Here is a 12,697-nt window from a genome sequence, read left to right on the forward strand (position 1 = left end):
CATGTGGGTTTTTCTGGCTCTACCTCATGATGAAGTACTTTCATCCATTACATTTTTGGGGGAGTTTTCTTCAGAGTGAACTTCTTTCTGTCCCCACCTGGTTCCACATGTATACATAGTTATCTGACCAAAGAATAAGTAGAAAGATTGGCTTTTCCACCAGGCTGTCTACAAGGCCCTTCAAAGAAAGGAAGGAACAAAGAATCTGTACAGGCAGAAATAATCTTTGGTGTTTGCACTGTGCAGTTGTTTACCTGTTGTGTTTTTTTCCCCTCTGCAAAAACCTTTGGGTGAAGTTGTTTAGAGAATAGAAAATAAATTTAATCTGAAGAGAATTTTTTCCTTCACTGTCAAGAAACTGGCAGCAAGTTCAGATTTCAGCTTGTATGTTCTTAAATAATAACTAAGTAGTTTATGGGTTTGAACTTGATTGAAACATTTGTCTGTGGAATCTCATTTGAAGCAACTATAATTCTTACCATGTTGGTGCCTACTAACAAATTCATTCTAGTGCAATGACTGCCAAGAGGAGTGGATGGGACACTTGAAAGTACTATCTTAAAAAAAAGAAAAAAAAATTCCTCCTAGGTGATGCTTGGTGACTGCAGAAGTGTTGTTCTGAGTAGGCAGTAAGATAGTTTCCATGATGAGGCAGAACTGCAAGCAGGGTGGGGTTGGGTAGAGACTGTTTTAAGATTGTAGTTAATGCTGTGGTGGAGGTGATTAGCTGCAAATTTGTGCATCAGAGAATGTTTTGTCTGTGTTGGTTATGAACTAGTAGTCTGTGGCAGGAAGACCAATTTAATGAAACTGTGCTACATTATTTGAAGAATGCTTGAAAATATGTTGTCAACATCATTTATATTTTAACAGCTATTCTCTTACTTGATACTCTTTGACAGGCTGGATGAAGGATGTCAGAAAAACCTCCAAAAACATCAAAATAGGTGAGCCTCTGATTTATGTTTGTTTTTTTATCATCTTTAACTTGTAGCAGAGAAAAAGAAGGCTTTGTTCCTGGTGTATGTGGGAGAAAGGGAGGTTACCTTAGCATGGTTGTATGAGGGAAGAAATCTGAGAAGAAAACTAAAAGCAGTTAACTATAGATAGTTAAGTAACTGAAATGTTGATCCTGTTGGTGCCCTAATATTTTGCCTTAACTTCTTGTTTCTGGATAAACCCTGGGTCACAGGACCATCTCTGGAGGGGTACTTTGTATATAGCACTACATGCTTACCTGGGGGAGCAGTCTTCAAACTTGTTGTTCAGGGGTTCTGCTTAGTTAAAAAGAAAAAAATCCAAATCTGAGTCAGTCACACTTTCCTGTGTGATAGTAGAAAAATCCTCCTTTGGCTGTTCTCCCCTTGAAGCTTGGAACTGTGGGATGTGCCACAGCGTGTGTCTTTACGGAAAATGGCAAACATTGCTATAGAGGTAAGAATTCTGTGGAACTGTGAAACCCTTCTTGATTCAGAAGGGAGTATGTAACTTGAAATGCATTAGAAAAATTGAATGCTCAGTCAGATATTTTAAATTACTTCAGCTGCCAGATGATAAAGCTGTTGAAATCTCTCTAGGCTCTTCTAAAATGCTCTTTTACATTCTTGGTAGTTAGAAAGGGCTTAGACACAGCTCTGTATGAGTTGTTGGCTTTTCCAGCGTGCATGATTGTTGGCTGTTCCAACAGCAGTTTTCCTAACTTGTCTGACTATGTTTTTAACATTTTAAATGTGTTGTTAGAAAAAGAAGTTACATTGGCTCAAGTGACCGTGTTTTCCAAAATAAAAATTTGTCCCAGGGTCTTGAGATGAGTAGAAGAGCGAAGTAATATAGGGCTGTGTACAAAAGAGTAAATTAGAGTTTGAGGGGAACTTTTCTATCTTGTTCGTGTGGTAGAAGAAATGTACAACTTACAGAAAGATTGCTGTTTCATGTTGGTGTTCTTTTAAGACTCTACTTGGGGCCCCAAGTAATAGTTCAATTAAGATAGTTCAATCAAGTGAAGGTATCTTTTTCTGAAAACTTGCATCAGTGCTGACCTTTAACTAAATGTAAAATGAAGAAGAATCTTCTACAGTGTCAATGTATCTGTGCTGCTGAAGTTGGTCAGAGTAAAAAAGCAATGATCTCAGTCATGGGATATGTTGTTTAGTGGCATCTCTGCTTATATCTGCTGTATTCTATTTCTGCAGAAATATTCCAGTGTAGATAATAAATTCTTAATTTCCACTACTGATTGATGACTTTGCTTGATAGTGCCTCGAATTTTGTTTGATGGCTGGACTTACCAGGACTTCGAGAGTGTTTTTGGCAGTGAGGATGAGATAGAGGAGCTTTCTAAGAACATGGTTCTGCTAGCCAAGGTAAAAAGTTTTTGCTAATGCTTATGAAATAGTGTGAGATGATATTTGATTCCTTCTGTAATGGGTCTTTTCTCATTTCCAGTAGTTTTATATTCCACAAAATAAAATTCTACTCAAAACAATCATGCGGCGGGATTCTTAAGAGTGTGTCCTACTATGTGTCCAATTCCTGTAAATAGGAAGTATAGCAACACTTAAGTGCAGTTAACGACAGGTTGAAAGTGAGACTAAGTAAGTTGAATCAACATAACCTTGTTATCATCGGCAACTGCACTGATGACTTTGGCATGCTATAAATTGTGATTGATAAAACCTATTCCAAACAGCTGACAGAGTGAGTGTTACTGAGGCAGTAGTGGATACCTGATAAACTCTTCATGGAGGTTGCCTAGTGAGCAAACTGCTTTCTTTTTAATTTCTATTAAAAAAAAAAAAATCTATTAAGCATGGGCTAAACTGGTTAGTGACTTTTTTGATAAGCAGAACAAGAGTCACAGGTGCGATGAATGCTGTTCTCCGTGTTACATTCAGACTCAGTGTGCTAGAGCTAATAAGCCACTTCTAATACCAAGAATAACTCACTGGATATCTGTTACTGTACAATTGTGCTCAGGTTTGATAAACCAGTTTCCTTAAAATGTTAAGAAGCTGGGGAGAGGAGAAGAGGATTTCCTTTAAGGAATGGCTGTTTGCTAACGTTTTCTGGGCAGCCCCTTAGCTAATGGCTTTATAGGTATGCATATGTAGGACTAGACAAGTTGCACCCGAAAGACATTCAACTTTAGTGGTTGATTCATGACAGCCTGCTTAATTACTGTCAGAGTAAGTTTTCTCACTTGCTACATGATGTAAAGAAATCTAAATGTGCTCTAGAGGAAGATAGATATAGAGGTGAACAGAATAGTTTCTTAAAATTTGTAACTGATACTTCAATTCTAGGTCCTCAGTAACAGTTGTCCTCTTAAGGAAAGCATACTCAAGTACAACAGTATCCTTGATAATGCTAAACATAAATTGTCACAAGTGAGATTAATTGTGGGAGATGTTTGGAATGATGTCTATGCCAAATTAGCATTTACATCTTTAGACTCAAGAGCTCATGAGTTTTTTCCGAATATACATGTAAATGTTTGTCAAATGATTTGCTTAACAACCATCTTTCATTAATGGTTGAATTTTCCTAATCTGATACTGGTTTATCCTGTAAGAGTAGAAGTCATGGATAACTAATAGAAGTTTTCAACTTTTGCATGTTTGTTAAATAATTTGTGCTTATCTTTGACTTTGTCATGAAATGCTGCATTAAAGGTGAAGCTGGTAAAAGAATATAAAACATGTTCAATCTGTGATAGTACAAGAAAAACTACAGTAATTGTGTGCTTTGATACTGTACTATCATCTCTGATATAAGCCTAATGAATAAGCGTGGTGATTAATTGCATATTGTTGTTGATTCCCTTTTTATTTAGAATGAAAATTTTGATGGTTTTGTAATTGAAGTTTGGAGTCAGCTGGGAAATCAAAAGCGAACGTGAGTATAAGTCTCCAGGATGCAGTTCTTAAAAACTGGCTCTTTTAAAGCATCTTTTTAATTTGTCTATGTTGATTTGAATTTGTCATTATAAATAAATGCACTTCATTCTAGGACAAGTGAAGATTGTTCCACTTATCTTAGAATCAAGTAGAAGAGTCTACTCTACATGAGCTCGAAGATTACATAGTAATCTTCATAGAGGATCTAGTGGACCACATTAGCCTTTCATGCTTGAGTTGTGCAAGATGTTACCATTGTGCAAGGGTGAAGAGGGTACCTCAGTTGCTTGCTTACTCAGATGTTGGCTTACTCAGATGTTGGCCTTTATTATAATATTGATTTGTTTGGGTTACTGGGTAAAGCTTGTATTCATGGGATGCTTTCAGGGCCACCAAATTTGAGTTGATTAAGAAACCTTCTAAACCTTTATATAGATATTTTAGACATACTGAAATTAAAACCAAAATCCCCAACCTGAAGCGAATCTAGGGAGAAACTGTCTTCCAGTTCTCACAAGTACAGTATATTTTAAACTTTGGAGTAGTAGCTCTGCTATGAAGTTTCAGTGAGCTGGAACCTGATGTAGCAGCTAAAACTAAACAGCTTATCCACATTGAGCTGTTTCCTGACATGTTCTAATCCATTTTCCTTGAGCAAAACCCCCTTGGCTTTCAACATCTTGGACAGAGTCAAGGTAATCCAAGCTCCAAACTACTGCTTCAGGAGGAAAAGGCAGAATGTGTGGTGAAATGGATGATTCAGTGCAGTAATCTGAAGATTTTGTGTTAGTCCTCTCAGGAAATTAAGGCATCCATTCCCTAAAGCACAGTATTCCTACCAGCTCTCTATTGCCTAAAATGTCTGGGGGAAAATAGCTTAAAAGAAAGCTCCACAGAATGCAGACTTCATTATGGAAGACTTTCACCTTTCAAAAATGGTATACAATAGTTATTTCTGGAACTGAGTGCGGTATTAACAGAGTCCTACCTCTTCCCTGTAAAATCAACATTTGGGAACAAAGAATTGAAACTGCAGAATCCTTGCAGCCTTGTCAGGGGCGCCACCATTTGCACTGAAACGAATAATCCTTAACCTAGATGCTGTTGCTCGTAATTAGATAATTCGTTGGGTTGTTCCTAAGAGTTGGTACCTATACTGAGCTCTGAACCCATTACAATGTCTTAGTAAGACAGCCAACAAGGTAATTTAAGCAATTAGTAATTGCCAGCCAGAAGTCAAGTGTGGTCAATTTATTTACTGTGCTTACTGTATTTCAGTAAAATTGATGCTTTTCCTATTAGTTAACTTAAGTGAATGTAAGACATTACAATGTATTACTGTAATTTTGAGACTCACTGAAGACCAGTTTAAGCACACTAGCATCAAAGTGCTGCATTGCAAATGACACACATGAACAAAGCATACTTCTTTATTAGCTCCAGGGTGACTTCACTTCTGGCATGCTAAAAATGTTATGCTTTGCCAGGAGTAATGCTGGTTCAAACCAGGATTGCTTATCACACAAGGTGGGACAAGAACTGTCTGTACTAGAGGAGGTACTGTTGCGTAGCTGCTCTAGCTTTCAGTACCTGAGTGATATTTCGGTGAAGTATAGAAGAACCACTTCTATATTCACTGTCTCTTATTGATACACAGAAGTGGGAAGTATTTTCCATAATTTCAGAGAAGGAGAGGGTTTTTCTTAGAGTAGCATGATAACTGCCTCCTTTACTCCAAGTTGGTAATGTTTGATCATATGTGGCCACCAGTGAACAGGACTCTGGGATTATCCTAACTAAATATGTGAAAGATAATGCTTGGCAGAAAAACATGAATAGGAACAAAAGTTAGGAAGTGCAGATTTTCCTCCTCTTCAAGACCAGTTTTTAAGTGCTTCATTGTACACTCATCTGTGGGGTTTTTTCCCTCCCTTTATTACTACTCCCCTAGAAATGGTTAGGGTGTTTAAGTTGCAAAATCCCTTGTGTTGGGCTTGCCATCTCAGAGACAAGCATTCTGAATGGGGCTAATCTAGGCAGCAAGCTGAAGCTAGGCTTGTTTGTGGAATAAACAGTTGTTCTGTGAGAGAAGCACATCATTACATAAAAATTTGTCTCATGATGTTTGTAAGTTATGGCACTAGTGTCTTCATTTTGAGATTGTCACTTTGTCTATGACTTGCTGTAATACTGGATAGCTTGAGTATCCAGTGCCCCAGGGGTTTTTCCTATCAATGTTTTTTGGAGTGAACAGGTGCTTTGAACAGATCTTAAGGGATAGAATTAAGTGAACTTACCACCTTGGCAAGCCTGTATTTTTATTGCACGTTGAGTGCTGTTACTTTGGGATCTGTTAATTTCCTTTTGCATAGCAGAGCAGAGGTATTGCTGATAAATGAGTAAGCATGGTTGGTCTTTTGCTTCGCTTGTCCCTGCCGGGAGAGTTGGAGCAGGCCATGACCTCTTTTGCCCACACAGTGGCAGCATTGTAACGTGATTCATACCTGATCTTCCTTGCCAGATTGTGTCTTTCGAAGGTGACAGACACCAGCAGTAAAGCATGTTCTTAACCTTGGAAAGGTGGCAGTCAGTTGGCAGGGAGTTGTCAGTACAGGGATAACCCCTAATCCTTTGGAGATGTGAAGTATTCATAGAACAGCAATTGTGTATGCTCCATCTAAAATATCTGTATTAACTGTTAGGTACATGGCATAGGCTTTCCTGATTCAGATCCTTCAAGGTCAACTGTTTACCTGAAAGTAGCTTAACCTACTTCTAAGTACAGGAACAAAAGATCATAATGATGCTCCTGGGAACAGATAGTCTGCCTTCAACTTATTTTCAGAGCTGTCTGACAATACAAGGAGAACTGCCTAGCTAATACTGTTTATTGCTATTATTTAGTGTGAACATGTTTTAGTTAAATAAATCAGATGTGTGGTTTTTTTTTTTAAAGTACAAGGAATAGTCTGGCATAAGCAGTTACCAACAGGTTATTGAGACACAACACAGGTGCATGAAAATATCTGGAGATATGCTGCAGCTGCCAGCCTGCCTTATGAAGTGACAGAGTGGTAGTGTGGATCTGAGGGAAAAAATTTCACTTAGAATCATTATGGTTTTCATTTTTCAAAACCTAAAGTAAGTGGATACCTAGCTATTAAATTAATAATAAAATGGCACTCAATTATTCTAGCGCATCCTTTCGTATATCTGTGTTGAGGGGAATGCTGTGGAAGTGATTCCTGTTATTTTTTTAATAGTGTTATGGAAAGGACTCATGATCCCATCCAGTGCACTACTTTAGTGGTGCAAGAACACTTACTATAGCACATGTTTCTTTATCAGACTTAAAATGACTAGAACGGGATTTGCTTATGGAACATTTGTGCTTGATATGGTGTTTCAGCTACAAAATCAACATCCACTCTCTAAAGACAATGTGTAGTGATACTTTTTAGCAGAGTGCACCAATATTTCTTGAGGCAGGTGAGTCTGCAAAAGAATCTGAAAACTGCAAATTAGTGTCCTAACTACCTAATAAATTGGGTTATGATTTAAGAACTGCTTCATCAGAAAGCTGGATTAATTACAGCTGAAGCTCTTGGTAGACCTTAGCTGAGCAAGTGTGCCCGTGAGATACCTTTTTTCAATACCTGGACATGAATTTTGGTTGGATTAAAGAGGCATGATGACATCTTCATAACACATGCTGTCCCCATTATCTTAATGTTGGTGCTTGAAACACTGAATTGCCTCAATACCTTGTGACAAATTTTGTAAGTATCCCCATATAAAAGGGTGACAGTGTTAGCTCTGTGCAAAGCTTCTGTAACCCATAAATTCTGTGACCAGCCTCTTTAAGAACCTGTGATCACTGAGCATTTTTAAAATGAGGCAAATTTAGACACTTCTCTGTCAGCCCTTTGCATGTTTCTAGAAAATCTTGATTTTCTGGGTACTTGCTTCAACATTAGAAACAGGTAAAAATTTTTCCCGCAAGGCCTGAGGAGTTACCTGAAAAGTGCCTTCAGTTTTCCGTTTATCCTAGCTGGCATTACAGATGAGGTGAAATGTTGCAAAGAAGTTATGTTGCTAGCATCCACTAAGACATGAAATTCTGTGGTTTCAGGCTCACCGTGTATCTTCTATTTTACATCTTCTTAAGCAGAACTAACAATGTGGTTTTGTTTGTTTTAAAGAACAAAAAATGTTCTAATCATTCTGGTTTGGTGTTAGAATTGCTTTGTAATGCTCTGCAGACTAAAGTCTTAAATTATATCAATTCTTTGTGCTGCTTTTTTTTGCGTATTCATTTAAAAGTTGACTTTACCAACAGTATAAATTTTATATAGAAGAATTATGTGCCTAAATATAGCTGCCTGGTTTCATGTTAGATCTCTTAAGCAGCCTGGTCTCTGGCTGTTCATGTAGGGTCCTAGATGCCTCGAGTCTTACACAGCAATCCTGTATGCATGCTTTGTATATCTTTGGATATATAAAATGGTATTAGGTTCTTATATTTAGATGCCAAAATACCACCTGTCCTATCTGAAGAACCTGAATTGTCTTGATACATGTGGGTGGACCGAAGTTTTAAGGGATTTATACTGACCAGTTCAGGCTCCTGTAGATGTCTAATACAGATACTTCAAAGTACCCTCTATAGTACTGGTACCTACTTCTTTCCTGTGATTTCTGGGAGTAGAGTTATTGGTATACAAATCACAATGAGGTCAAATTTAGTGTGAGATGAAAGACTGCATCTAAGTGATGCTGCCTCCTCTCATGCTGACAGCCATTGCACAATGAAAAAGTATTCAGCTTCCCATCTTTTATTCTAGCATGTAGGAAATTAGTCTCCTAACAAAAATCTAAATCAGCCAAGATATCCTATGCAGGTGATACCTCAATTCTAGTGTGTTTTGCTGCTGCTTATAGTTTAAATCTGCTTCTTAATGATATATATTTTATCTAAAACTTTCTTGACTGATTTTGCAATAAAATATTCCAAGTTATTCATCCTGTGGCATTTAAGTTTAAAAATGTACATGGTAGAACTATTGAGATAACTGAGCAAGCAAAGGCTCTCCTGCTTATTTAGTTAACTAGCAAGAGAGACATCGTCCTGTCTAGCTATCTCACTTGTGGGTTTATTAGGTGGTGGTGTGTGGTTTGTTTGGGTTTTTTTTTTTTCCAGAGACCTGTGTGGTGTTGTGAAAAAGGCGTGAATGTACCTGTCAGAATCTTACAGCATACATAAAAGTGCACACGTTACTCTGATCAGTCTGCCATTAGCTGACAGATGGCACTGCCATCACACAGAATCAATCTGAAAAACATGATTTTTTTTGTCACCATGTGCTGCAGGCAGTTGGTATCATGCAGAAGATGACCTTCAGACGTCTTATTAATGTTGGTAGGAGTATGGGAGCAAAAAGCTCTTGTGGCAGTTCTATCCTTCATGTTAGTCCCTGAAAAATTAATCTGTTAATCAAAGATTTGCCATAATTCACTCCAGTTTCTTGGTATTAACTAGGCAATGAAATGGCACAAAAGGGCAATTTCTTCTTGAAGTAGACAGCTTTATTCTGTCCAATTTTTTGACAAGGCATAAATTTTAGGGAGTACCGACTACCAACTTGTGCAAAAAGTGACTGAAGTTGGAAAGTTACAGAGTTCTGAAGGGTCATGTAACTGAAGGGAAGGATATAGCAGCCTTATGTGTCTTCTGCAAGGCTTTTCAAATACACCTACAGCCCATTCTTGTGCACTGAAGTAAACTGTACTACAAGGTGTCCCAAACACAGTAGACTAGCAAAGCTGGAAAAAGGGAGTTCTGAAAAAAACAAGCTTCCCCCAAAGTCTGGGTGATGAAAATGTGGAGGCCTGCATACTTTATAGGGGACAAGATACTTTGAAATCATGAACACTTGGAAAACTGACCTACTAAATGATAGCGATGATAGAAGGCCTGAAATAGTAGGAATGAAGTAGACCTTAATTAGCTCAAGATAGAGTCTTAAAGCTGCCAATGTTTTAGTAGCTACTCTGAAGTTAAATTTGACAGTGGTGAAGTCTCTGGTAAATATTTAATGAAGCCTTTTCAGGAAGACTGGTTCTATTCCTACTTTCCTGCACCTCATTATAATCTTTAAAATGTCAGTAGCTTTTCTTTCAAAATTACCGGTGGTAATATAGGAGAATATTGTGTTAAAACCACTGGAAAGCACTGTTGGGACACAGTAAAGTATTAATTTATAGCACACAATAAATGAGCATTTCGCTATTGCTGTTTGGGGGAGAGAGGAAGAGTGTACATTTGATTTACATAATTTGTCTTGTCTGACAAATGGTAGTGAGCCTAAATTAAATCTTTGACCATTAATCCTGTCTGATTTGCTAGAAAGTTTTCAGGGCCCAGAGACCTGGCTTGACAGGTTAGTGAGCAGATGTTAATCTGGGTTTCTTGAGCAAGAATCTGCAGTTGTCCAGCTACCTCTTTTCTTCCTGACTTCCAAGTAATTATTTTTTGGCCAGAGCTATGTTGCTTGAATTTGGTAGCAGGAGGAGAGGAAGTGGCTGTTTTGATTGAGTCTGGTTTTAGTTAGAGCCCTGTTAGCTAGCTACAAAATCAGCAATCCAAACTGTACTCCTGCCCCTCTATCAGGCCACAAATCTCTGTCCTTCATTTACAGTTGTAGGTTGCGGTTCTACACTGTATGCCTTTCTGGTTTTAAAAAATGACTACTTTTGTGCAGTCACTGTTTTTGTGGATACCTTTTTACCTCTGCTGGCTATCCACCAGTGTCTGATGTTGCTGAGGAAAGGGGAAACCTTGAATTTAATATTCACTTGAATTTTTTTTTTTCTCTGCATCTGATTCAAAATAATCACAACTGTTTTTCTTCTTACGCTTTAAAGCATTGCTATCTGGATAGCAAAATTTTAGAAGCTGAGGCAGATATGTGAAGATGCAGAGTTGGAGCAAGGGTGTTAGCCTTATTTCTCAATGAAAAAGATGTTGTCTTGCTCTGCACCTATGTTAGGTTCTTTTGCTCTATTCTGCCCCTCCTTCTATCCCCTCACCTTCTAAATAATTAAATTTAAAGTCAGAAAATGTTTTGCATGTTGTAGAGGTCTCAAAGTTCCTACAGCTAACAGAGGCAGCCAGGCAGAGAAGAGAGATCTGTGCTGATGAACAGTGTAGAATAATCTCAGTGCCAGAGGAACTGATTCTTTGGTCGAATTTCTTTTACATGTAGCATCTCTGACATCTAATAAAGGATGCATTCATACTGCAGTTTGGGCATAATTAGTTAAAAAGGTCACTTAGCCATGAGACACAAATCAGTGGGAAAGAAGGCATAGCTAGTTTTAATACTAATAGTTTTAATAGTTTAAATTATAGTTTTTGATAAGATTATGTCATGTGGGAGCCATGATGTGTATGTTGAAGTCAATAAATGTCTGTTTAGTGTTGTAATTTTTTAATGCGTTCCTATGGAAAAGGATTCTTCTTTGCTATAATTGATTTGTCTGAATGGTGACACTCTTAATGTGGAATGCATATGATAAGGAAATGGGAGGGATAGCTGTTACTTTTCCAGAGCAAGAATGGTAGAAGTACATGCTGCAGACAGACCAAAAGCCGATTCCTGTAATCTCATGTCTTTCCCCCCGGAAGAGAAATACAGGTGGCAGTATGACAGTTCATTGTGAAGAGCTGTTCAGTACAGCCAGCTCTCAAATTGTAAGCATAAAATAGTGATGGTATCGGCAAAGTGGTAAAACTTACTTTGTTTATTTGCCAGGATTTTGAGAGTAATGGCTTTTGTAGCATCCTTAGAAAGTTTTCATCAGGCATTAAACGATTTCAGGGAAAATGAAAATACTTAGTTACTTTGGATAGTGTGTACATTGGAAGTCAAGCATCATTACTGTGATGGATAATTATATTGGAAGATGAATGATTTCAGAAGAATATCTCTAGGATGATGCTGCCTTGAAAGGCATGACAGTACCAAAAGTTGTTTCTGAGAGTTCAGATCTAATCCAGTTTAAGTGCAGCAAACAATTTGGATGATCGCTTATGTATATCCTGCCTTTCCTGCTTTAGCACTTTTAGCCTACTGGCATGGTTATGAAGTTGCTTTCTACTTGGTTCAGGTTTAAGTATAGTTCTGAACAGATCTACAATTCTGTGCTAATATCATTTGTCTGACTGCCTTTGTGGATCCACCATGCCAGTAGGTAAATATGAAAGTTGACTTTGTTCTGAAAAATCAAATGACTTAAGGAAGGCACACAGAAGGGCCATATTTATAGTGCAAATTGAAGGTAATGGAGTCCTGTTAAGATAACAATAGCTATTAAACTTTTTTGTTTCTGCATTCTGTCTCTGAAGGATTTTCTATTAACATCATCCTTCAAATCAGAAAGACTAAAAGCAGTTTATGTGAAAATTTTGGAGTTTATTTTCCTATTGAAATGTTTAGAATGTGGATATAAAAATCAGCTTTTGTGAAAGTCTTTAAATGATGCATATGGAAGGTAATACTTCCAGATATGACAATGTCAAACACTTATTTTGTAGCTATACAGTAATATATTGAGAAACAAAAGGATTATTTATGCAGAAAAAAACAACAGCAGAAATGTTTTTTTAAATACAGGCCTCAGAAATATCCCTTGAAGATTGCATGTCTTGCTGTGAAAGCATCTTTACAGATTCTCAGACCTCAGGTGTAGTAATACAGTGGCAACTTGAATCTATTCCACAGCTGCTTGTTTCACAATAG

At 37.6% G+C, this 12,697-nt stretch overlaps 1 protein-coding gene across 3 annotated transcripts in view; it reads left to right on the plus strand.

Annotated features, from left to right (window-relative positions):
• CHID1 (chitinase domain containing 1) overlaps positions 1–12,697 on the plus strand; it is a 128,098-nt gene that overhangs the window by 6,159 nt on the left and 109,242 nt on the right. For all 3 annotated transcript variants that reach the window (XM_054825771.1, XM_054825770.1, XM_054825772.1), the window contains 3 exons: positions 903–947; positions 2,257–2,363; positions 3,833–3,894. In XM_054825771.1, the coding sequence (XP_054681746.1) occupies positions 903–947; positions 2,257–2,363; positions 3,833–3,894 (214 nt within the window). The remainder of the gene's footprint in view (positions 1–902; positions 948–2,256; positions 2,364–3,832; positions 3,895–12,697) is intronic.

Source organism: Grus americana, chromosome 5 (assembly GCF_028858705.1).
Source record: "Grus americana isolate bGruAme1 chromosome 5, bGruAme1.mat, whole genome shotgun sequence".
Classification (NCBI taxonomy): Eukaryota; Metazoa; Chordata; class Aves; order Gruiformes; family Gruidae; genus Grus; species Grus americana.